Genomic DNA, 25,459 nt, shown 5'->3' with positions numbered 1-25,459 from the left:
GCAGTCTTACGAATCCACTAGGGCTATGCCTATGGACCAACAAATTATGCATATTGGAAAAACATAATGAAGATTTTTATTCTATCCAGAGATGTGGAGGCATGGAGAATCATCATATCAGGCTTCTGTATGCCCACCACTATCACCATTGAGAATAAGGTTGTGTCAAAACTAGAAGAGGATTGGACTGACCAAGACATCAAAAAGATAAAGCTAAATGTTGCTACTATGAACATGTTGCAGCTTGCTCTAAATGTTGAGGAGTACAACAAAATCCTAGTCTGTGAGATAGCAAAAGAAATATGGGACAAAATTGAAGTAACTTATGAAGGTACCTCTAAAATAAAGAGGTCCAAAATTAGAATGTTTAAACACGATTATGAATTATTTTTAATACAATTTGGAGAGTCTATTAAAGATATGTATACTAAGTTAAATATAACAGTCAGAATACTAAAGAACCTAAGAAAACCTATGCTAAATGAAGATATAGTTGAAAAGGTTTTAGAATGTCTACCATCAAAATGGCATTTCAAGATTACAGTTATTCAAGAAGCTCCAGATCTTGAAAAGCTATCTCTGGATGAACTTATTGGCTCACTCATGATTCATAAGTTAACTATGAGAAGACAAGAAGATATTTCACAAATAAATCTAGAGGAATAGCTTTAAAAGTAACAAAAACTAAAAAATAAGAGAAAACATATTCTAGTAACCTAGAGCATGCTGCTTTACTAGTCAAAAAATTTCTAAAGAAAATATTTTTAGACACTTCTGTAGAAATAGGTTTGACAAAGCTGATAATAAGAATGGAAAAGAGGATACGAGATGCTATGGATGCAACAAGATAGGACACATCAAGCCCGAGTGTCCAGACCTACATAAAGAAGAAAAGAACAAGGACAAAAAGAAAAAAAGTGCTTGCAGCCAAAAGTAATAAAGACGACTCCTCATCCAATGATGATTTAAAGGAGATGGCAAACATGTGCTTGATGGCACAAGAAGAATATGAGATAAATGACTCTTCCTCTTCTAATTACTATTCACAGTCTAGTGAAAAAAGAAAATGAAATCAACAGTACTCTTAGAAAATTATGGAAGAAACTTTTGCTTAATTTAAAAAAAAAAAAAAAATCTAGAGAAAGATGCAAAGGCCTAGAAACAAAAAATTTAACTCCAATTGAACAAAATCTTATTCTTGAAACAGATTTAAAAAATTCTAAGCTAGTTTTATCAAAATTTTCTGCTAATAGCAAAATTCTAGATAAAATTTGAGTATCAAAAACAATTTTATGACCAAACTAGCCACAGGTTAAACTGAAGGAAATCACAAAAATTTTGGAAAATTGTTTAAAACAAAAACCAAGCCGAAATATGATTTGAAATGCAATCTCTGTAAAATCTAGAAGCATAGAGACTTAATAATAAGTGATTCAAATCCTTAACAATATATTAAGGTAGCGGACGTAGGTAGGTAGTTAAGACCGAATCACTTTAAAAATTGATTTTCTGCATTTGTTTATTTCAGTTTTTAACTTGCTGCTTGTGTTACTCATTTGTATAATTTTTTTAGGGTGGGCTTAATTTACCCCCCTCTTAAGCTTCAATTATAAATCTAAAACAGTATTCACTCAGCGTCGTTCGTTACTGGTATCATATCATACCAATAGCAAATCCAATACTTTGCTCAAAATGGTATTGAAAATTATGGCAGAAATACCCATCTGTTGTTGCAGGGGAATGAATACAAGTTCATCCTAGCAATTTGCAGTAATTAAACCTTGGTGAAGAATTTTGGCCAAACGTCACATCCTAGCAAGAGATCACATCACCTTTTTGAACAAAATTTATCAAAAAGATGTGGCATTTCACAAGCTAATTGGCCATATAATGTAGGCCACATGCCGATTAACTAGAAAAGCTACCAATTCATACAACGGCCCGGAGTTCTCCAGTAAGAAGGCTAAACTTCCGGTGCTGTGATAGGATGTGAGGGACTAGAATTGCCTGTATCCTCGATGCCAAATCATCGTCGTCGTTGTCGGGTCTGCCAAGCTCTCTAGCCGCATGGAGCATTGTCTGCAAGATCTGAAGGGGGTCCCCGTGGCTAACAACCAGAATTGCACAGCTGCAACAACACAAAGCGTTACTACTACTTGTATCCTTCTAGGATGATGTCCAAAAACATGATACGTAGACCCAGTTCCAATTGGCCAAAAATTGAAAACTGAAATAGTTATTTCAAGCAAGGAATTATGATTCAAACAAAGTGGACATCAGTGTTTCCAGACTTCCTACTTGCTCAGTTTGCTGCTAATCCAATGTACACAAATAAAGCCTCCCGGCCTGGTTTCATTTCAGATCTAGAAAATGATTCACAGTAACTCAGGTTTAAAGATGAACTCCCCCCCCCCCCCCCCCCCCCCCCCCCCCCCGACACTTTAAGTAGAAGAGAAAAATTTACCCTTCAAACTGTGACTCGATGGTTAGTAAAGCATTTGTGAGTCTAGAAACAACATCAGAAACGCTTTCTCCACCTTCTTCTGCCTTCATGAATGGATCTTTCTCATCGAGGGCCCATATCTCTGCATACTGTATATCAAAAGATTATGAGACAATGAAGTGTGAACAGAAACTATAGTGGCAAGATAGTTATTTGTCTATGAGCATAGCAGATAGTTATATCAGTGCTTGGTCAGGAATCAACTCAACACGGCACCTATAAATCCAAGAACTCAAAGCTCATCATCAGCCTCTTTCACAATATGGCATAAAATTTAAGTTTAGACCCTTGAACAATACCTACTTTATCATGAGATGTAAGCTCAAAAGAAGGACCAAAGAAACGTTCACGAAGATCTTCCACCACCTGCCCAGCGAATTTAGACAATAGTCAGCCTGCCTGAGAAATACTTGGTAACAGAAACTCTTTTTCTCTCTCTCTCTGGAAATTGCAGCAATATCGGAAAAGCTCAATAATGACATGCAGGGTAGCAATGGTAGTTTCTAGCAGATTATTATGTTATTGCAGAAAAGTCCACAGCTTTGAGGCAATGAAGGTGAGAAACATTTAAAATAACAGCTACAAATGAACAAGATTTATATTCCAAGTAGAAGGAGTAAGACCTTGAAGTGATGTTCAAAAGAAATGGGGATGGAATTTTATTACCTCAGGAACATGTCCTTCCATTGAAGGAAAATAATTGGGTAAACAGTCCATAAGCACATATTTAAATTTTGTAGAGAACTTTCAGCACCCCAAAGGCTACAACAGATGTGAAATATTAAGAACTTGTAGATGCATGGGAGTTAAAAAGATCAGATGTACAAAAAGACCCAAAGGCAGATGTACAAAAATTCCAGTGCGTTCTAATCCGACATATTTCTTCCATTTCCTTTGCCTAACATCATTTGCCTTTCCAACCACCATAGTAATGCTGCAATCAGGGTTCAGAGTGGCTCGTTATCTTTCACATAGCCAAAGATAACTTATATTGAATGGATGGACATTCACATTTCGCAAGTGTGCTGATACAGAAAAAAACTTCTATGGAATCCTCCAATGAGTAACAAAACCTTTGCCATTTTGCCATCTAAGCCTTGTCCACAAAAACAATTTATCAAGGTTGGATAACATACTGTAAGAGATGGACGAAAAATATTTTGTATATTCATATTGCAGAGGCGCATTACACCAATATATACAGTCTAGATCTTAGCATTATACTTTAGGATATTCTACTTTCCATATTTACATAGTCGACTATCCTAAGCCTTCTACATTTACAACATTGTATGCTCTGGATCTAGTTTCTATAATACTCCCTCTCAAGTTGGAGCATAGATGCTAATCATGCCCAGCTTGTTACATATAGTCAATTCTAGAACCATTCAATGCCTTTGTGAATATATCACCTACTTGTTTGCCTATCTTCACATGACTAGTTGATATAATGTTTTGTTAGATTTTTTCTCAGATGAAATGACAATCAACTTCAATGTGTTTGGTTCTCTTGTGAAAAACTGGATTTGATGCTATATGAAGAGCAGCTTGATTATCACACCATAGCTTTATAGGTAAAGAATTGCCCAATCCAATTTCACTCATCAACTAATGGATCCATATAAGTTCACATGTTGACTGTGTCATTGCTCGATATGTTGATTCTGCACTACACCGAGTTACCACATTTTGCTTCTTACTCTTCCATGAAACCAAATTCCACCAATGAAGACACAGTATCATGTTGTCAATCTCCTGTCAACCTTAGAAGAAGCTCAATCTGCGTCTATGAAGTATTCAACATTAGAGTGCCCATTATTTTTATACAAGATACCACGTCTTGGGGCTTCTTTTAAATAACACAAAATCTACTCTAAAGCATTCCAATGAGCCATTCTAGGAGAGGACATAAATTGACTTATGATGCTGATAGGATAAGCAACATCAAAATGAGTCACAGTTAGATAATTCAGTTTACCAACCAACCTTCTATACATTATATATTTCAGGATTTTCAAACAACTCACCCTCGTCGGCTGTAAGTTGTAGGTTTGTAATCATTCGCGCACTACATGGCTTAACCCCCAACTTTCCTATTTCAGTCAAAAGATTAAGGATATATTTACGTTGAGAGAGAAAGATACCTTTTTTGGATCTCATTACTTCAATTCCCAAGAAATATTTCAACTCTCCCAAGTCCTTGGTTTGAAATCTCAATTGAATGAAGGACTTAAGAGTTACAATGCCTGAATTGTCACTCCCTGTGATAACAATATCATCAACATATAAGACTAATAATATTATACCAACCTTCAATTGTTGATAAAACACAGAATGATCACAAGACTTTTTTTAAGTCAAAACTCTTGAACAACCTCACTAAACCGCCCAAACCAAGCACGAGGACTCTATTTTAGACCACATAGAGATTTTCGAAGTTTACAAACCTTGCCTAACTCCCCCTAAGCAACAAACCTAGGTGGTTGCTCTATATAGACTTCCTCCTGTAGGTCACCATGAAGAAAAGCATTCTTGACATCGAATTGATAGAGGGGCCAATCATTAGTAGCAACCAGAGAGATAAACAGGTGAACAAAAGTAAGTTTAGCCACTAGAAAAAACGTATTAGAATAATCAACACCATAGGTCTGGGCATACCCTTTTACAACCAAACGAGCTTTAAGTCGAGCCATAGAACCATCAAAATTAATTTTGACAACAAAGACCCATTTGCATCCGATAGCAGTCTATCATAGACCAAGGGTATGATTGTAATTAGAGGTGAGTAGTGGCATTGATGTAATAAAACAGTGTAAGGATAATTCAAATTCCTTAAGGTGTGCGCACAGGCTGATTCTCTAACTATCGTGCCAATTCTTGTAACCCCTTTATAAATACCAAATAAGTCGAGGATGAGGAATTATATGAGGATTAATCCACAAATCCCTTTCCCTCTCATTTCTCAATTCTCTCTTCTCTAGCTCTATTCTTTAATTTCTCCCTATTTCTCCTTCTCAATCCTTTCCCGCCTCTGCCCGTTCCTCCCAATTTACGGAAGAATCCCTACTGTCGACCAGTACCTGACACTTGGTATTAGAGCCAGCGACCTGGTAGAGGTGATGGCCGACGGTACGCATGCGAAGCAGATGGAGAACAGATTGGACGCGATCGAATTAGGATTGCAACAACACCAAGAGCAGGTGGATGACAGATTGGAGACGATGGAGTTGGGAATTCGAAACACTCAAGAGGAGATCCACCGAAGTAGATTGGAATACAAGACCACATTGGATCGCGCAGTGAACAGAATTCGAGAAGAATTCGTTGGACTTAGCCAGCAATTGCCAACAGCTTTGAGCATGTTTGCTCAGCAGCCGAATGTCGGTTTGCCAACTGAGTTTCCCCCGAGGACAACATCGACACCTATCCTGACTTCACCGGTGAACAGACCGCAACCTCAAGAGCCAAGGTGTGGAGGAGATCAAACTGAATTAGGGGAAGGAGTGAATCATAGGTATTATGGAGGGATTAATCCACCCCATTCCGGTCCGAGAATGGAGATTCCAGCCTTTGATCGGGACAGGCCGAAGTGGTGGATACACCGATGTGAATGGGTGTTCTATCAACATCGAGTTGCTAAAGGTGATAAGGTATGTATGGCTACTTCCTACTTAGATGATGTGGTGGATGCATGGTTCCAAAATTGGAGCCATGGTAGGATGGATTTGAGTTGGTCGGAGTTTGTTAGCCAATTGTGCCGAAGGTTTGGAGAGAAGACCAAATCTGATGTAATTGAGGAGTTTAACAAATTGAAACAGAATGGAATGGTGGAGGAATACCAAACTAGATTCGAGGAGTTGAGGTCCTTACTCTCATTGTCTCATCCCTACTTAGATGAGGAATATTTTGTTTCAAGCTTTATCAGTGAGCTGGAGGAGTTAATTAGGCCGACAGTTAAGATGTTGTACCCCACAATTATGGCTCAAGTGGCTGAACAAGCTCGCTTACATGAGCTATCGATGGAGACCTTTGCTAGGAGACATAGGATGTCGTCTAAAAGCAACCAGGAGGATCACACCTATGGGGGGTATCACAAGGGTAAAATTCACAATAGCTGAGAGGAGGACCCACAAGTAAGGTCATTCAACCTACTATACAGCCAAGGAACCTAACAGTGGACCAAAAGAGACAGTTAGGGCTATGTTTTCGTTGCAGAGAGAAGTATGGATAGGGCCATCAGTGTAAGAAACTCCTCCTAACTATGGAAGGACAGGAGGAAGCTGGGATAGAAGGAAATGAAGAGGTTCGAGAGGGGAACGAAGGTGGTGAAATTTCCATGCATGCTCTGCAAGGCCAAGCAGCTGGTAGGGTCATTAAGGTGAAGTGGTTGGTCCGAAAAAGGAACCTAGTAGTGTTGATCGATAGTGGCATCACTCATAGCTTTCTAAATGAGACAACCGCCAACAGCCTGTAATGCAACTTACAAGAAACTCCTCCTCTCTCAGTCCTAATAGCCAATGGGACTAAGATGGTAAGTCAACTCAGGTGTATAGGATTCAAGTGGCTAATGAGTGGGCGTGAATTCTCAGCTGATTTGAGAATAGTCAAGCTGGGAGGGTGTCATGTTGTTTTAGGGGTAGATTGGATGAAGACAGTAAGCCCCTTAGTGTTTGATTTTAACACCCTGGAGGTCACATTTAACTGGGAGGGCCAACAAGTGACTTTACATGGTAGTCAAGAAACTGGGGAATGTAAGGCTGTATCAAGGAAAAGAATTCAAAAGCTGCTAGAATAGGGGAGTACAACCGTGGGACAACTACATTCAATTTATGTTGTGGACGTTGGAGTAAGGGCAATTGGAGATCAAAAGCATGCCTCACACATGGACAATCCCTTGAAAGCTGAGGACAGTAAGGTACATCCTCTTAGACCCATTCACAATTTGTTAATGGAATTTGAGGATCTGTTTGCCACACCCCAAACCTTTCCACCCCATCGAATCCTTGACCACTCCATTCACCTTAAACCCAACAGTGAACCAGTAAACATAAAAGTCTACCGATACTCTCCTATATAAAAGGCAGAAATAAAAAAACTTATAAGAGAAATGTTGTCCAAAAACCTGGTACAACCAAGCCAAAGTCCATATGCCTCACCAGTCCTCCTAGTAAAAAAAAAAAAAAGATGGCACTTGGAGGTTCTATGTGGATTATAGGCAGCTTAACTCACTAACCATCAAGAATCAATTCCCTATTCCCATTATTGAAGATCTGTTGGACGAATTAACTAGAGCATCCATTTTTTCTAAGCTTGATTTGACCTCCGATTACCACCAAATTAGAATGAACCCGGTTGACTGCCCTAAGACTGTTTTTAGAACCCATCAAGGGCATTACGAATTCTTGGTAATGCCCTTTGTCCAAACTAATGCTCCTACTACATTTCAAGGATTAATGAACCATATCTTTGCTCCTTATATGCGTAAATTCATATTGGTATTCTTCGATGACATCCTCATATACAGCTCCACCCTAGACCAATGCCTATCTCATCTCAAGCTGGAATTTCAGATCCTTAGATTCCATAAATTGTATGTGAAAAGGTCTAAATGTTCATTCACAGAAGAAAATGTTGAGTACTTGGGCCATGTCATATCTAGATATGGAGTTAGTACCGATCCTCACAAGATTGAAGCTATGAAGAGTTAGCCCCGGCCTAAGACACTGAAGGTAACTGAGAGGATTCTTAGGCCTTACCGGGTACTATAGACGGTTTATAAAAGGCTATGGGGTGATTAGCAAGACACTGACCAATCTGCTAAAGAAGAATAGTTTCGGTTGGGGACTGGAACTAGAGGAAGCATTTGAATCTCTTAGAGCAGCCATGACTCAGGCCCCAACATTAGCTCTGCCAGATTTTTCCAAGGAGTTTATTTTGGAAATGGATGCATCTGACACGGGTATAAGGGTTGTGCTTAGCCAAGAAGGAAGACCGGTGGCCTATTTAAGTCAAGCATTGGCCCCAAGGGACATGGGATTGAGTATATATGACAAAGAACTATTGACAGTATTAATAGCTATGGAGAAATGGAGATATTACTTAGAAGGCAAGAAATTCACCATTAAGATAGACCGTGAAAGTTTGAAATTCTTATCCCAACAAAGAGTACATAATCAGTTACAAAGAACGGGGATCACCAAACTCATGGGATTTGACTTCATCATTCTCTACCGTAAAGGGAAAGAGAACAGAGCAGCTAATGCTCTATCAAGGAGAGATGGCACAGCCTCCTGTCAAGCCATCTCGGCCTTAATTCCGGATTGGGTGCAAGACATTACCCACAGTTATGACCAGACTCCTTGGATCAAAGATTTGCTTCCTAAGGTCTCAGTGCAGGCAAGTTCTGACCCTAACTACCAATTAAAAGAGGGACTATTGAGGTTCCAAAACAGAGTGGTTATTGGGAATGACAAACAGTTGAAGAAAAAGATCCTCCAGTGCTTGCATGACTCCCCCATAAGTGGGCACTCAAGACTCAATGTAACTTACCGGCGGGTCAGACAACTTTTCTACTGGAAAGGGTTAAAGAAGAATGTGACCAGGTTTGTCATGGAATGCACTACCTATCAAAGGTGCAAACATGAGCAAATCCCTTATCTAGGCCTCCTACTACTGTTGGAAATACCATCCCAAGCGTGGGAACTGATTTCAATGGACTTTGTCGAGGGATTACCAAAATCAGAGGGGGCTGACACTGTATTGGTGGTGGTGGACAAACTGACTAAATTCAACCATTTCCTCACGTTGGCTCATCTGTTTACAGCTACTGAAGTAGCTAAGAAATTGATGGATTCGGTCTTTAAAATTCATGGCTTACCTAAGGCTATAGTGTCTGATCGTGATAAGGTCTTTACCAGCCAATTTTGGAAGACCTTATCTAGGGGCTAGGAATCAAGCTACATCTTTCCTCTGCCTATCATCCCAAGACAGGCGGGCAGACTGAGAGAGTCAATCAATGTCTCGAGACTTATCTTAGGTGCCTGTGTGTCTCCAAGTCAAGAAGTTGGAGTAGATGGGTAGCTCTAGCCCAATGGTGGTATAACACCAACTATCATACAACACACAAAAGAACCCCTTTCGAAGCTTTGTTTGGATACCTGCCCCCCATCATTCCGGCTGTAATGCACTATTCTCCCACGAAAACATCAGCTGATCAATATCTAAAGGACAGACAAGAAGCTCTACTAACCATTAAGCAAAAATTGGCCCTAGCAAGTCAAAGAATGAAGCAATTGGCAAATAAAAACCGAATAGAAAGGTAGTTTGAAGAAGGAGATGAGGTCTATCTAAAGGTCAGAAGGTTCCAACAGCACCTTTTCTGCAAAGGGCCAATCTCTAAACTCAGTCTCAAGTTCTATGGGCCATTCAAAATCTTAACTAAGGTGGGTCTTGTAGCTTACCATCTCCAGTTGCCTAACGGAGTGAGACTTCACTCGGTGTTCCACGTCTCCCTCCTGAAGAAGTCTATTGGTCTGGCAAACGTAGCAAGTAGTGTACTGCTAGTACCAATTGAAGACATACAGGAGAAGGGTGAGCCCTTGGCAGTGCTTGACAAAAGGGTGATCTACAACGACACTGCTCCATTGACTCAAGTCCTCGTGCAATGGTCTCACCTACACCCGAACAACACCACTTGGGAGTATCTCCCTGACCTCCTGCAACGGTTTCCCAGGATGACAAGGCTACTTTAATTTCTTGGGGACAAGAAAGGTTTTAAAGGGGGGGGGGGGGGGGGGGGGAATTGTCATAGACCAAGGGTATGATTGTAATTAGAGGTGAGTAGTGGCATTGATGTAATAAAACAGTGTAAGGATAATTCAAATTCCTTAAGGCGCGTGCACAGGCAAATTCTCTAACTATCGCGCCAATTCTTGTAACCCCTTTATAAATACCAGATAAGTTGAGGATAGGGAATTATAAGAGGATTAATCCACAAATTCCTTTCCCTCTCATTTCTCAATTCTCTCTTCTCTAGCTCTATTATCTAATTTCTCCCCATTTCTCCTTCTCAATCCTTTCCCGCCTTTGCCTGTTCCTCCCAATTTACGGAAGAATCCCTACTGTCAGACCAATACCTGACACTGTGTTCCCAGAAGGTAAAGGAACTAGATCTCAAGTACCATTCTCATCCAAGGCCCGCATAACTAGGGTGTGAAAGGGCTTTAGATAAACATTTAGGAATCGAGACCGAATCTAAAGATGAAATAAAGCACTAAGCAAATGAAGATATAGGATGAGTACATTGACATTTACCTTTGTGAAGAGCGATGGGAAGGTCAAGGCTCAAATCCAAAGATGGAAGAACGGGGGTAGTTGTGGTGGTAGGAGGATCTGCAGACGAAGAAGAAGCCGGTGGAGGATGTGAAGCCGAAGCCCTGGGAGAATACACCTGAAAAATAAATGGGTTAGGAGATACAGGAGGAGCAATGCGAGTGGTCATAGTGTAGACCAAAATATCATCATCCTCATAAACATACTCATGTTTAGTGGAGATAGGAAAGAATGGTGTGGTCTCAAAGAAGGTAACATCGACAGAGACCAAGTACAAGCCAAGAGTAGGAGAAAAACAACGATACCCTTTCTGAGTACAAGAGTATCTAAGAAAAACGCACTTAAAAGATTTTGGATCCAACTTAGACAAGTGAGGACGGACATCACAGACAAAACAAGTGCAACCAATGATACAAGGTTTAAGAGGGAAGAGAGATTGAGAAGGAAATAAGATGGAGTAGGGAATATGCCCCCCCAAGGACAGATGAAGGCATGTGATTAATCAAGAAGCAAGCAGTAGAGACAACATTAGCCGAAAAAGATTTAGGAACTTTCATGTGGATAAGAAGAGCAGAGGTATTTTCCAAGACGTGTCTATTTTTTCTTTCAACAACACCATTCTGGGGTGGGGTACCAACTATCAACATAAGACGATTCATGAAGAATGCTATGTTGTGATAGAAAAAAAGGTAAATGGAGCCAAAAAAATATTCAATGGCATTATCGATACATAAAACACGCATATTAGTATGCAACTGTTTTTGAATCTCAGATAGGAAGGAACGAAATATATAGAATAATATAGAGCGAGATTTCATTTAATAGAGCCACATAACACAAGAATAATCATCAACAGAGATTACAAAATACTGATATCTAGACTTAGAAGGTACTGGACATGGACCCCAAACATCATAATGGATTAACATAAAAGGAGACAAAGTGTGTTTATTAATGTGAGAGAAATAAGCCACACAGTGATATTTAGCAAACTAACATGACTCACATTCTAAATGAGATAAAGAAGAAAAATGAGGAGATAGCTTCTTCAAAGTTAATAATGAGGGATGTCCCAAGCGATAGTAGAGATCAAGAGGAGAGAGGACACAGGAGCAAGTGACAGGTTATGGAACTGATGGTGTAGTATTGTCGAGAAAATATAGGCCATCAGACTCAATACCTCTACTAATAATCTTCTTCGCTATAAGATCCTAAAAGACACAATGAATAGGAAAAATGAGCCACAACAGTTAAGGACACAAGTAAGTTTACCAACAGAAGGTAAATTCAAAGAGAAATCAAGTAGATATAAAACAAGGAACAATGAAAGAGATGGAGTAGGATGGGCAAGCCCAAAGCCTACTACAAATGCAATAGACCCATCAGCTAATGTCACATTAGGGAAAGAAGTTTGGGAATCAATGGATGAAAGGATACCTGGGTTCCTAGTCATATGATCTGTGCAACCGAAATTAATGACCCATTTGGTAGAGGATGACATAAGACATGTAGTAGGATTACTTAAGCTATCACCAATGGCTTTCGAGGCATTAATAGATGATTTAGGCCTAGTATTGGGGTCAAACGAGCATATTCATCAACATAGATCAAAACTGTTTGTTCAAAAGGGCTCTTATCATAAGTAACAATATTGGTAACAGATGGCTGTAAGGTTTCCCATGAAGCTTCCAACAAGTGCATTTAGTGTGACCAGCTTCACCATAGTGATAACATGTAGGTCTGTTGCTAGTATATGAACCACGACCCCCACTTCCACTAGTATCACCATTATGCTTTCCTCCACGACCACCTTTTCCACCACAATGTCCATTTGTAGTCTAGTTACTTGATTGACAAGGGTTGAATTGGTACTTGGAGGAGGATGAGAAATTTCGGCTCGTAGAACCCTAGTAAAGACATCACGGAGAGATCTAAGCTCTAGGATGGACAAAATCTATGTGCGGGTAGCATCAAACTCTACTAGTAAGCCTGCCAAAAAACTCATAACAACCATTTGCTCACACTAGGATTGCTGCATTTCTACATCAGTACTAAAGGCAAGAAGAGAATTCAACTCTTCATACACCCGTTTGAAATCCATAAAATGTCCTGTAAGAGTCCTATCCTATTTTTCTGGGCGGTAAAACTCCTTACATACATTATAGATGCGCGAAAGATTACTTTTATTGGAGTATAGAAAGGCTATGTAATCCATAAGCTCCTTAACAAATTCACAACGGTTCACTAGGCCAATTACCTCGGTGTCGATAGAGTTTCGGATCTGCAGAAATATCGTGGTATCCTCACGCAGCCATACCTTCTTTGCAGCAGCATTAGAGGGCAGTTCATCAGTGAGATGGTCATCTCTTTCAATGCTGCAAAGATATATCCGAACAGTTTTGCTCCAGTCCAAATAGTTCCTTATCATTAGGTTTGTGCTTCGTGATTTTTGTTGTCATAGGAATGACATCAGAAATGACAGTGTTGACCCCTTTAGCATTCACTTGTTTGGTAGCATTAGTGGTGTTTGGTTCCAGGGCTGCCATCAAGATCTCTACCCTACTGATTCAACCGGATCAGAAAATGAAAACGCTACTGCAACTCAACAGCAGTCACCACCAAAAACAGAAACGACACAAAACCTGGAACTGGCTGCCAAAAAAATAACAACGCAACTGCAACCTGGGCACGCAAAAGGGCTTCTTTCAGTGAGTTGCAACATGGTCAGAGCAGGTTGCCAGCAAGTCTGCAAAACAGCCGCAGTAAGCAGGAGGGCGATGGAAGCCAGAGAACGCAGGGGGCTGGAGCAGAAGCCGCCACACGCAGCAGCTGCACACAGCAGTCACTAGAAACACACAAGGCAGAAGCAGCAGGGTGCAAAGTAGGCAGACAATCTGCGGTTGGTTTCGGATCTCACAATCTCGTGACTGGATCTAGGGCACAGCAAGGCTGCTTCAACTTCACGACTGAATCTAGGGCACGACAACGCTCATACAGGGATGCTTCAACTTCACGATCTAGGGGACGACAGGGCTGCACCTTGTGACCATATCTTCGGGAACAACTATGGCTGCTTCAACTTTGGGATGATAGTTTTACTCAACTAGGGTGAACTACCTTGCTCTGATACCATGTAAGAGATGGACAAAAAATACTCTGTATATTCATATTGCAGAGGCACATTACACCAATATATACAGTCTAGATCCTATGATTATACTTTAGGATATTCTACTTTCCATATTTACATAGTTGACTGTCTCAAGCCTTCTATATTTACAACATTGAATGCTAGATCTCGTTTCTATAACACATACCTTACATTGAGGGCTTTCAAAGGGTATATCCAGAGAAGATGCAACAACTTTGGCGGTGTGGCTGGTTCTTGAGAAGGGAGAGTAGCAAATCCGGGCATTTTCCAGAGGTATGACATATTTCTCCAGTTCCTGCAAATGACTGCTCCTGTAAAATGCAAGTTGTACATGGCGATATATTCATTGGCAAAAATATGAGTACAGAGGGATTTCCCACTTCTATGCACATGCAAATGTCAAAAGAGCAAATCAAGACCAAAATCAGAACTTCATTCAACATTATCATTTCTTCGTCATGTCATTGCCACATGGGCATGTGTTTTAGATGTTGCACTATGCCATTTAAAAGGTCTTCATGTGATAGCCTTCAACTGAAACATGTCATGTAATCTTTATTAGTGGACGGTCTGCCTAGCTAAGTGGTGCAAGAGTAATAAAAAAATTATTATTACAACAACAACATATCCAGCCTTTATTCCACTATGTAGGGTCGGCTACATGAATTCTAAACTTCCATGTATTTCTATCTTTTCTCATATCTTCATTTAGATCCATACACTTCATATCAAACTTTAATGTCTCTCCCAAAGTCTTTTTGGGTCTACCTCTACCTCTTTTTTTGACTAATTATTCTATTTCATCAACTCTTCTCACAGGAACGTCTCTTGATCTTCTTCTTACAATGACCAAACCATCTTAGTTTAGTCCCTCTCATCTTCTCCTCGATTGGCACTACTCTCACCTTATTACGAATAACCTCATTTCTAATTTTATCTTTTCTTATATAGCCGCACATCCATCTTAACATCCTTATCTCTGCCACACTTCTCTTTTACTCATGCTGGGATTTGACTGCCCAACATTCTGAACCATACAACAAAACTGGTCTTATAGATGTCCTATAGAATTTTCTTTACAGTTTTAATGAAATTTTACCATCACATAACACCTCCGATGCATTTCTCCATTTTTGCCAACCTGCCTTAATTCTATGCGTAACATCCTCATGAATTTCTCCATCTTTTTGAATCACTAATCCCAAATATCGAAAATGGTTTTTTCTTTGTATAATTTGGTCTTCTAATTTTATTATAACATCCTCCACTCTTGCATTTTTACTAAATTTACATTCCATATATTCTGTTTTCCTTCTACTTAATTTAAATCCCTTAGATTCTAAATTGTTTCTCCACAACTCAAGCTTAGTGTTCACTCCCTCTTTTGTTTCATCCACCAACACTATATTATCTGCAAATAACATACACCATGGCACCTCTGTCTGAATGTGTTTAGTGAGTTCATCCATTACTAAAACAAATAAGTATAAACTTAGTGCAGAACCTTGATGTAGTCCCATTGTAATTTTAAATAGTTCAGTGTCCCCTCCGCATGTTCTGAACCTTATCTCTACACCGTGATACAAATCCTTAAGGATTTGTATATAGGCTATTCGAACTCATTTTTTCTCTAAAACCCTCCATAATACTTCTTTAGGGACCCTATCATAGGCCTTTTCTAGATCTATAAACACCATATGCAGGTCCTTCTGATGATCCCGATACCTTTCCATTAGACGCCTCAATAGGTATATAGCTTCTATTGTTGACCTACCAGGCATAAAACCAAACTGATTTTTCGATACGTCTGTTTCTTTTATAAGCCTCTGCTCCATTACTCTCTCCAGAGTTTCATGGTATGGCTCATTAACTTAATTCCTCTGTAATTTTCACAGTTTTGAACATCTCCTTTGTTCTTGTATATATGAACCAAAGTACCCTTCCTCCACTCATCTGGCATCTTTTTCAATTTAAAGATTGCGTTAAATAATTTCGTTAGCCAGGAAATGCCCTCTTCTCCCATGCATTTCCATGCTTCTATTAGTATATTATCGGGTTCCACCGCCTTATGATTTTTCATCTTTTTTAATGCTTGCCTTATTTATTTTGAACTTATATATCGATAAAATGTATAGTTCACGTTCCCTTCGGAGTTACTAAGATGTCCCAACCTAACTCTTGTGTCCCCACCATCATTGAATAATTTTGTGAAATACTCCTTCCATCTCTCCTTAATCGCTCCCTCATTCACTAATACATTTTGATTTTTATCTTTTATGCATTTCACTTGGTTTAGATCCCTTGTTTTTCTTTATCTTGCTTTAGCTAATTTATATATATCTATTTCTCCATCTTTTGTATCAAGTCGTTTATATAGATTCTCATGTGCTTTTAACCTTGCTTCACTAACAGCTTTTTTTGTTGCCTTTTTTGCTTCTTTATAATTTTTTAGGTCTTCTTCATTGTTGCACTGATATGCAGCCTTATAGCAAGTTTTCTTATCTCTAATTTTCAATTGTACCTCTTCATTCCACCACCAAGACTCCTTAATGTTTGGGGCTTTACCATTTGTCTCTCCAAGGACAACATTTGTCATGCTTCTCAAGGCAGTAGCCATTTCCCTCCACATTTGGTTTGCTTGTCCTTCTCCATTCCATTCCCTTCTACCCCTTAATTCTTCTTCGAAGATTAATTGTTTCTCCCCTTTTAAATCCCACTACCTAATTCTTTGATTTTGTTTTATGTGATTTTTTCTCTTCCAATTTTTTACTTGGACGTCAAGTACCAAAAGTCTATGTTGAGTAGTCAAACACTCCCCCAGTATCACCTTACAATCCCTACAACATAACCGATCCTCATGTCTCATGAGAAAGTAATCTATTTGGGTGCTTGACGTGACAATTTTTATATGTGATTTAAGTGTCCGTCCCATTTTTTGAATCTAGTATTGGTTATAATGAGCCCATATGCCATAGCAAAATTTAGAATAGACTTACCCTCATTATTAATTTTCTCGAATCCATACCCTCCATGTACCTCTCTATAACCGTTTCCGTCTCTACCCACTTGACCATTTAAGTCACCTCCTATAATCACTTTCTCTCCTCTTAGTATCATTTATATGAGTCCCTCTAGGTCCTTCTAGAATTTTGTTTTTATCTCCTCACCTAACCCCGCTTAAGGTGCATATGTACTAAAGATATTCATAGTCATTCTTCCTAGACCAACTTTCACCATAATAATTCTATCCCCTATTCTCTTTACATCCACTACCTCATTTACTAAGCTTTTATCCATAATAATCCCCACTCCATTTTTCGCTCGATCATTTCTTGTGTACCATATTTTATATCCAGTTTCTGATAAAGTTTTTATTTCTATCCCTACCCATCTCGTCTCTTGAAGGCACATAATATTAATCTTTCTCCTAATTATCACATTTATCACTTCCATATTCCATATATTCCATAACTCAATTCTTAATCTATGATTTTGATTTTAGCTTTGGTTTTGAATTCGATTTTGTTTTTTATTTTTATTTTTTTTTATTTTTTTTTATTTTAGACTAACTTCTTTACTCACATCCGTCCAAGCAAATGCGAGGACCTTTGCTCATTTGTCACTACCTCCGGGCGCTAATGCAACAGCCCTAGCTCACTTGACACTACACGTGGGCAGTATAGCACATCGCTATGAAGGGTTACGCCCCAACAATTTTTCATAGTTTGTCTAGAGTTCATGTTTTGGATCTGACTAGATTTTACGTTAGCTGTCGACTACCTAACACAACCCTCTTCCTTTATCCGAGCTTGGAACCGGCAATGGATAACATCTCCGGGTGGAGTTATGAAATTAAATCCTAATCCTTGTGGGTTATGAGGACTATTTAAACAGTTGTAATGTTTTCCCTAGAGCTAATTTTTGGCAGTTTTTCTATCAAAAGAATTGCCTTCCTCATTCCTAGATGCTTGACCAGATGCCAGCCCCTATTTGGCTAAAGAATCAATCACTTTAGGCCGTGTTTCAAATCTATTTTACCTTTCTTCTCTCAGGATTTTCTATCCATAACTTGGTAAATTTTATTCTAGACTCCTTGTTCTACATCACTAAGTAAAGGGAAAACTATCATCTTCCATGGCACAAGTTTGGACTCACCAAATGGAAATTTTTTTACCTTGCTTAACCATCATGTCAGTTAGCACCAGGGCTATGCAGCACATTCTTAATTAAAAAAAGAAAGCCCATGCGGGCAGGGGTAGGAATGCAAAAGATAACCTTTCAAGTGATGCTCCTCATTCCACTTACTTCCAAAGGTAGAAAAAGTAAACCACACTGGTAAAAAGTTTGACCACAAGATTACCAACTATACATTTTTGCTGGATTAATATAAGGCCTTTTGATCCATGTAATATTAATGTAGTAAAGTTAATTAACCATAAAATCTGCCCAGGATCTGATATGGAAGTTTCTGAACAATAAGAATGAGTAAATTGTTATCAAGTTTAGAAATTAAATAGTATACAAATATAAAAACCACTAATACATGCACACTCATGCAATTGTGTGTCCACGTACTCACAGACAAAGATATCTCAGAGAATCAAAATCAACTATGGGCTAATTGGATGTGATATATATACCTTTTTCTTTGAAAAGAAAGACCTTTATAAGAACACCTACCTTGCGGAACAATTCTCCTGCCAAATGTGCTTGATTAATACCTTCAGTGGCTAATTTATATTCCTCAAGTGTTCCATTTTCCTGTTAAGATATCAGTCACTGTTTAGATTGACCACTGCCGTATTAACAGAAACTTGAGTCTGCTGAAATTGTACAACCATATAAATCACATGAAAACTGTTTGGCAAAAGAAATTCTTCAATAAATTTGATCTTATTTGTGATTATAGTTTGCATTTCACATTTTAACTAATTCAGCCATTAGAAACAGTCATCATACCCAAGTATTTCTACAGATGCAAGAGTTGAACAGGGAGTGCAAGCATAAAGCTAGTCTTAATGCTTATGAAACAAGTGAGCATTCTGCTGTAGCTGTTGTTCCTGATCCCTTTTCCCACTCGTTAGGGCAATGGTTGGAGAGGTAAAAGCTCAATTTGAGGTTGTTTTCAAATCGTGTGCCGAAGAGCAAGGTAGTTCCTTTTTTTAGGGGAGCTAGGCAGGAAACAATAAATAGAGTCAATGGTGACTCTGTCATGGGAAATGTAATACCCCAAGAGCCCAAAGAATGGTAATATATATTGAGGATAAATAAGGAAGGAAACAACACCAACAAGATACCTTTTGGGCTGAATGTAGGCAAAGAACTCCCGAGTTAAGCGTGTTTGAGCTGGGGAAGCTCAAGGATGGGTGACCCCCTGCGAAGTTCGTATAGACCCATCAAGATAAGTTGTTCTGATCCTTCCTATCACTCGATACAAGATGTTACAGGTGGTATCAGATCCAACCCTTGGTGAAGGAAGTCCGATGAGGGCGGGGAGTGGCGCCAATGTGCGAGGGCCTGTACAAGAAGCGGCTCCTAGCAGACTTCTAGGATGGCAACCCTTTAAGGGGAGAAGATTTGGGACCAGTTGTAAGGTCGCATGACGAGGACGTCATATGCTGAAGGGGGGAGAATATAATACCCCTAGAGCCCAAAAAATGATAGTATATATCGAGGATAAGTAAGGAAAGAAACAACGCCAGTTGAATATCTTTTGGACTGAATGTAGACAAAGAACTCTCGGGTTAAGCGTGCTTGAGTTAGGGAAACTCAATGATGGGTGACCCCCTGGGAAGTTTGCGTAGGCCCATCAGCGTAAGTTGTTCTGGTCCTTCCTATCGCTCAATGCGGGATATTACAGGAAGAGCCGCTTCTTTCTTGCTAGGTAGGGGGGCTTCCATTCACCAGCATAGACTAAAAGTGCTCTTTGAACCGTGTTGGATAGTTTCTCATCACAAGGCTCTCAAAACCAACCTATGTGGATCCCGGGGGGCAAAGTCAAAGCACTTGATCCTTTACCTCATACTTTGAGATGCTCCTCTTTGCCAGTCAAGCAGCGAAGCTGCTCGTGATAGGCTTAGCTTTAAGCGGCTATCGTTTGGTAAGTTGGAAGAAGAGGTAGCTGTCGCAACTATCACCAATGGTGTAAGGAACAAGGAATTTTGTTTCTCCCTATCCAAAAAACCCTCCAAAGACCCTAACAAACTTATTCAACTGAGTGCAAAAATATATGAATTAAGCAGAATTGCTAGCAGCAAAGCATGAGGGGAGATATCAAAAGAGAGGGAGAGGAACAAAGATCTCAACACCGATTGACGAAGGAAGGAGCCTTGCGGAAGCAAGAAGGAAAGGCACAAGTAGGACCAACCCGACTACTGGGAGCCCTGTGTGGTGGGGTACACTCAAAACCAATGTCCCAAATCCTTGCAGAAATTGGCCATGAATTGCTTCTCATAGCCCCATCTAGCGAAGGTTACTGCAAACAAGTTAAACATCAACAAGTATTGCAACTTTCATAAACAAAACAGACACAATAATGGAGTGACGAGAGTCACACAAAAAAATTGAGAACCATGTCCATTTTGGCCATTTCAGGAGATACATACTGGATTAACATCACGAGGAAGATAGGCCAAGAGATGAACACAGAGAGCAAGGATCTGATTGCAAGCTTCAACAACTTAAGCCCACAATTGCAGGAGTTATACGCTCATATTTGGTGGGGAAACTGCAATAGGAATCTCTAATGGAGGTAAACAAACCTACGTGTGCAGTGGAGAAGTCTATCAAGCTACTACGAAACCCCTAACGATCAATAAAAGCTCATCACCTTTCCTGACAAGGACCTCAAAGGAATCTAGATCCCCCATAAACACATTGGTGGTGGGACTGTCATTGCCAATTTCAAGATACACAATTTTAATTGACATGGGAAGGGAAGCTCCACAAATATCATGTTTTCTGGGGTATTTGAACAGATGAACCTCAATCAAGACTTGATCAAGTCTAGAAGTCAATTGGTGGGGTTTAATGGGAAAATGGTGTTACCGAAGGGAGTGGTCTCGCTACCTGAGACCGTAGGAACCAATCTTGACCAGAAGATAGTAATGGTGAACATGATGATCCTAAAGGCGTCTAGCCCCTATAATATCATACTTGGAAGGCTTACTGAATGCTTTAGAGGCTGTGGTGTCTACCTTCACTTAAAGATGAAATTCCCTACCATTAAAGGGGTTGGCAAGGTGACTGGAGACCAACACCTATCTAAGGACACGTTATTGGGCGGGCCGCCGGGCCTTAAGCGAAAAGATGCTTTTGGCTCTGCACATCATTGAGGACCCAATGCGCACCTCATAATTTGAAGAAGTACCATCAGTGAGGGTGTCAGGAGATGCTTAATTTAGCCACAATTGTTCTCTTTTCCTTTTAGCTTTCTCCGAATAATACTTAATTTAGTCTCCAAAAAATGCTTAATTTCCTCAAAGTAGCACCAGTCCGGAATCCTTGTCCTTAACCAAATAGGAATCAGAATTAAACTCAGCAACAACATTATTATCTTTAGTGAGCTAAGAGACACCGAGTAAACTCTTCTTCATAATAGGAACATGAAGAACATTAGGTAAGGAAATGAAAGAATTTGGACTAGTTTGTGTGGATAATTGACTAATACCAACATTAGAAATGGACAATCTCTTACCATCACCAATGGCAACTTTATCAGCATCAGTGTATGGAGAGTGAAGTGACAGATTATTAAGATTGGTTGTGATGTGGTTGGTTGCTCCAGAATCAACAAACCAAGGAGAGTTGCCAGAATAGGAAATCTGAGATTGAAAATCAAGAGACTGAGGCAAAAGACCATATTGAGTACCTAACATAGACCCTACTTCAACCATAAAAGCTTCGTTAGACTCATTTTGACTAGTAAGATATACTTGAGGATCAGACTGCACAAATGAACTGCCTCTACCAAAATTCTGATTAGGAACTCATTGAAAATTCCTATCAAACCGATGATAACATTTGTCCACAAAATGTCCAGGTTTTCCACAAAGTTGACAATATATTCTTCTACCACCAAACCTACCACGACTTCTTCCTCCTCTATTTTGATAATTGCCTCCTCGAGATATAAATCCTCCTCTATTATTACCAGATCCATTACCACTTCTAGACCAATATGAAGCAACATTGACATTCATAGAAGAAGAAGCAGCAAAATCAAAATTGACTGATGAAACAGATAAATTTTTGGCTGCTAAACGTTACTCATGCATTAATAGCAAATGTTAAACCTTCTCCAAATTTATATCATCCATCTTATATGTAATGAGGCTAACCACGGTCTCATAATCATGATCAAGTCCATTTAGAATGGTTAGCAATAAATCTTTATCACTCAATGGTTCACCAATAGCAGCTAGGGCATGACCTTTGATTTTGATTTTCAAAACATACTCATTAACCGAAACAGAATCCTTCTTAATCGATCTTAATTGTTGCTTCAACTAAAAAGACTTGGCTACCGTTTGTTGTGAGTAAAGATTCTCAAGTGAAAGTCATACCTCCGCAGATGATTCACAATGAATCACCTGTACAAGTACCTCCTTATCCATGGTGGAGAAGAGCCATCCTAACAGCAATTAATCTGATCAGATCTAATTGGTATAGGTCAGATTAACTGTTGGAGAATCAGATCCATCACATGCAGGATTTGGAATATATTTCACTGATGGTGGAGACTTGTTGATAAACGACATCAAATCAAATGCCCTAACTGTTGCCAAAATTTGAGCCTTCTAGAAAAGATAATTGCTGGTATCCAACTTGATTGGAACAAAGTTTAAGGCCTTTGCAACCGAGGAGAAATCGGATTGTGATTCCGATGACAGAAAGGAGGAAGGATGAGGTAAGGAAGAAGAACTGAATTCATGATTAGTAGCCATGGACACCGGTCAATGGCTCTGATACCATGTAAATCTAGGGTTTCAAGATGTAAAACAGAAAGAGACAAAAAGAAGAAGTCGTAAATGAACTTCGGTAGGCCTGAATTGATTGAATGAATAAGAAATAAGGCATAGCTGGATATACATATACCAGCTATCCTTACTAACAAACTATTACAAATTACAGCAACCATACTAACAGCTTAACTAACAGTCTTCTAAATACACAGCAACACTGCAACAAACTAATTACAACATTAATCTCTTCTACAGAGAGAGAACAGAAAGAGAAAGAGAGATAAGACAGAGAGAATTAGAGAGAATGAATTCTTGTTATTTCACATCATATTCTCTCATCCTCCAAGTAGTGGCCTATTTATAGGCCTTCTAGCTTTCAGTTGCAATTGTAACTGAAAGTTACAAGTTGCTTTCAGTTGTAACTGTAAACTGAAGAAGTTACAAGTTGTAACAGAAAAAATACAATGTAGTAAATGTAACAACCAGCAATTACTGTAGTAACCCTAGGGTCTTGACAAAAATATCCCCATCAGATATGGTTCATCATCTATCATATCGAGGACAAGATAATGACACAAAAACCCAGGAGCTACAAACTCCTAAAGAGACTCTGCTTCTAGGAGTTCATAGATGCTAGCCATTTGCCACTCACAAGGGCATCTCTATCTATCTATCTCAAACAATCTAATCTCTCTCTCAATCTACATTTATCTCCTGTTTATTTTTTCTGCAGTTGTCAGTTACGTTATCTACTCCCTAAGCCTCCCCTCACTTAAGCATCGAGGGCCATTCCGGGGCTTGCCCCAGTCAATCCTTTTCTTGTGGTTGCAGGCACTGACGGAGGATCGATGTCAAAGGATCATCTATTGAACGTAGAAAGCCCCACAGTTGGCCCAAGTCAACAATCAAATTTTTGGTGATATTTTTGCATCGTCAAGATCATACAAGAATATATTCCCAAGATATAAAAAGATACCCAAATGCTCTCTAACATAACAAATTATCCAGTTCAAGTTGTTGAGAGTACAGTACAATCCAGTATTAGAAGATAAAAGATGAGTATGATAATCTGAAATAATTGATTTTACATTGTCAATGCACTCGTTAATAACTAGACCATTCACCAAAAGAAATGATCAGGTAACAGTGAAAAGCAACAATATGGTAAAACCCATTCGAAAAAACTCCTTGTACAATTAAAGGAGAAGCACCCATCAGCAAACTAACAAGTAAAAAAAATTTAAACCAAATAAGTAACAAAGGAATCGTTTCGGAACGGTAGAAATGCAATTAGACAATTGAAAGGACGACGACTAACCATAGAGGAAACAATGAGACCTCTTTCGTTTGGAATGCTTCTACCATGTCTCAGCACCCAGTACTTGTTTCTAAGGAACGACATCGTCTCTATCTCATCTGGCTCTCCGTCGGCTCTCAGCGCTCTCACGCTCTCAATTTGAGGAATCGTCTGATCAAACGATAATAATCGGAGATGGAGCCGAGATCTGCTGTCTCAAAATGCTGTCCCATTAGCTGTCCCTCCAATCAGAAATGGCCACGTCACCAAATAATTAAACATAATAAAATATCTGCTGCACCTCCAAGTTAACGGCAGCAATTAACGCATCTTCTAAAATCTGTTCTGCAGACCTTCTTCTTGTTGTCGTCTTCTTCCACCTCAGGGTCCAGCTTCACAATCACCGGCGTCGGCCCCAGCACTAGAAAAAGAAGCCGATCAGCACTGCCACCGCCGTCGTCAACCCAGATCTGGTCGAGATTCTCTACCAGAGCCCGCAACAGCGACGTCTCGGCAGCGTCCGAATGGTTGTTCCAAAGATGGCGTCCCATTTCAAGCCCGTGGCCGTCTTCTTGACCTGTTGATGAAGTCGAATTCGCCTGCGGCAGCTTCGGCGTTGTACTCGAAGATTTGGGGTTGTGGGTACTGTAATGAAACTTAAACGTTCTGATGTACAGCTTGTGCAAAGAAGGTAAAATGAAAGAAGCCCAGTTGATTTTTGATCAAATTGGGAAGTGGGGTTTGAGGCCTAGTGCTGTTAGTTCAATACGTTAATAAATGTTGCTGTAAATTGGAAAATTTGGAGGAAGGGTTTAGGTTAAAAAGGGTTATGGAGGACATAAATGTTTCTCCCAATGCAAATGCCTATACTTACAGTGTCTTGATTAATGGATTTTGCAAGAATAGTAGGTTAGATGATGCAAACCGACTATTTGATAAAATGTGTGACAGAGGATTGGTGCCAAATGATGTTATTTTTACTAATTTAATTAATGGGACTACAGGCATGGAAGTGTTGGCTTTGATTATGCTGCTTGTGAGATTGTTCTTGAATATGTTTTAATGATCTACGCCATGAGAAAGGGCTAGTTCTTGATTATGCTGCTTGTGAGATTGTGATTTATGGGTTGGAGCAGACAAAAAGAACCCACACTTGTACATATATATATATTAGAAATTAGAGCAAACTCTAATTATAGATTAGAAACTCCATA

General features: G+C 39.4%; 1 protein-coding gene across 3 annotated transcripts; it reads right to left on the bottom strand.

The window, feature by feature from the left end:
* Positions 1 to 1,652: 1,652 nt before the first annotated feature.
* On the bottom strand, positions 1,653 to 24,409 carry LOC127800977 (uncharacterized). Of its 3 annotated transcripts, XM_052335695.1 has the most exons (6): positions 24,267 to 24,409; positions 18,666 to 18,746; positions 14,152 to 14,280; positions 2,807 to 2,869; positions 2,465 to 2,592; positions 1,657 to 2,128 (listed from the first exon to the last, which is right to left on the bottom strand). In XM_052335695.1, the coding sequence occupies exons 1-6, from the start codon at positions 24,348 to 24,350 to the stop codon at positions 1,930 to 1,932; spliced, it is 684 nt and encodes a 227-aa protein (XP_052191655.1). In that variant the 5' UTR covers positions 24,351 to 24,409; the 3' UTR covers positions 1,657 to 1,929. The 3 variants fall into 3 exon arrangements, with proteins under 3 accessions (XP_052191657.1, XP_052191656.1, XP_052191655.1); XM_052335696.1 differs by lacking the exon at positions 2,807 to 2,869 and having other exon boundaries at positions 1,656 to 2,128; XM_052335697.1 differs by lacking the exons at positions 14,152 to 14,280; positions 18,666 to 18,746; positions 24,267 to 24,409 and adding an exon at positions 13,092 to 14,136 and having other exon boundaries at positions 1,653 to 2,128.
* Between the last annotated feature and the right edge of the window lie 1,050 nt (positions 24,410 to 25,459).

Source organism: Diospyros lotus, chromosome 5 (genome assembly GCF_014633365.1).
Source record: "Diospyros lotus cultivar Yz01 chromosome 5, ASM1463336v1, whole genome shotgun sequence".
NCBI lineage: Eukaryota > Viridiplantae > Streptophyta > Magnoliopsida > Ericales > Ebenaceae > Diospyros > Diospyros lotus.
This window is presented reverse-complemented; position numbering and strand designations above follow the sequence as displayed.

Coding starts and splice junctions, on each gene's coding strand:
- LOC127800977 (XM_052335695.1), bottom strand. CDS start 24,350: ATGTCGTTCCTTAGAAACAAGTACTGGGTGCTGAGACATGGTAGAAGC. Junction 14,281..18,665: donor CAGGAGAATTGTTCCGCAAG/GTAGGTGTTCTT, acceptor AGTCATTTGCAG/GAACTGGAGAAATATGTCAT. Junction 2,593..2,806: donor AGCTTACATCTCATGATAAA/GTAGGTATTGTT, acceptor TTTGATATACAG/TATGCAGAGATATGGGCCCT.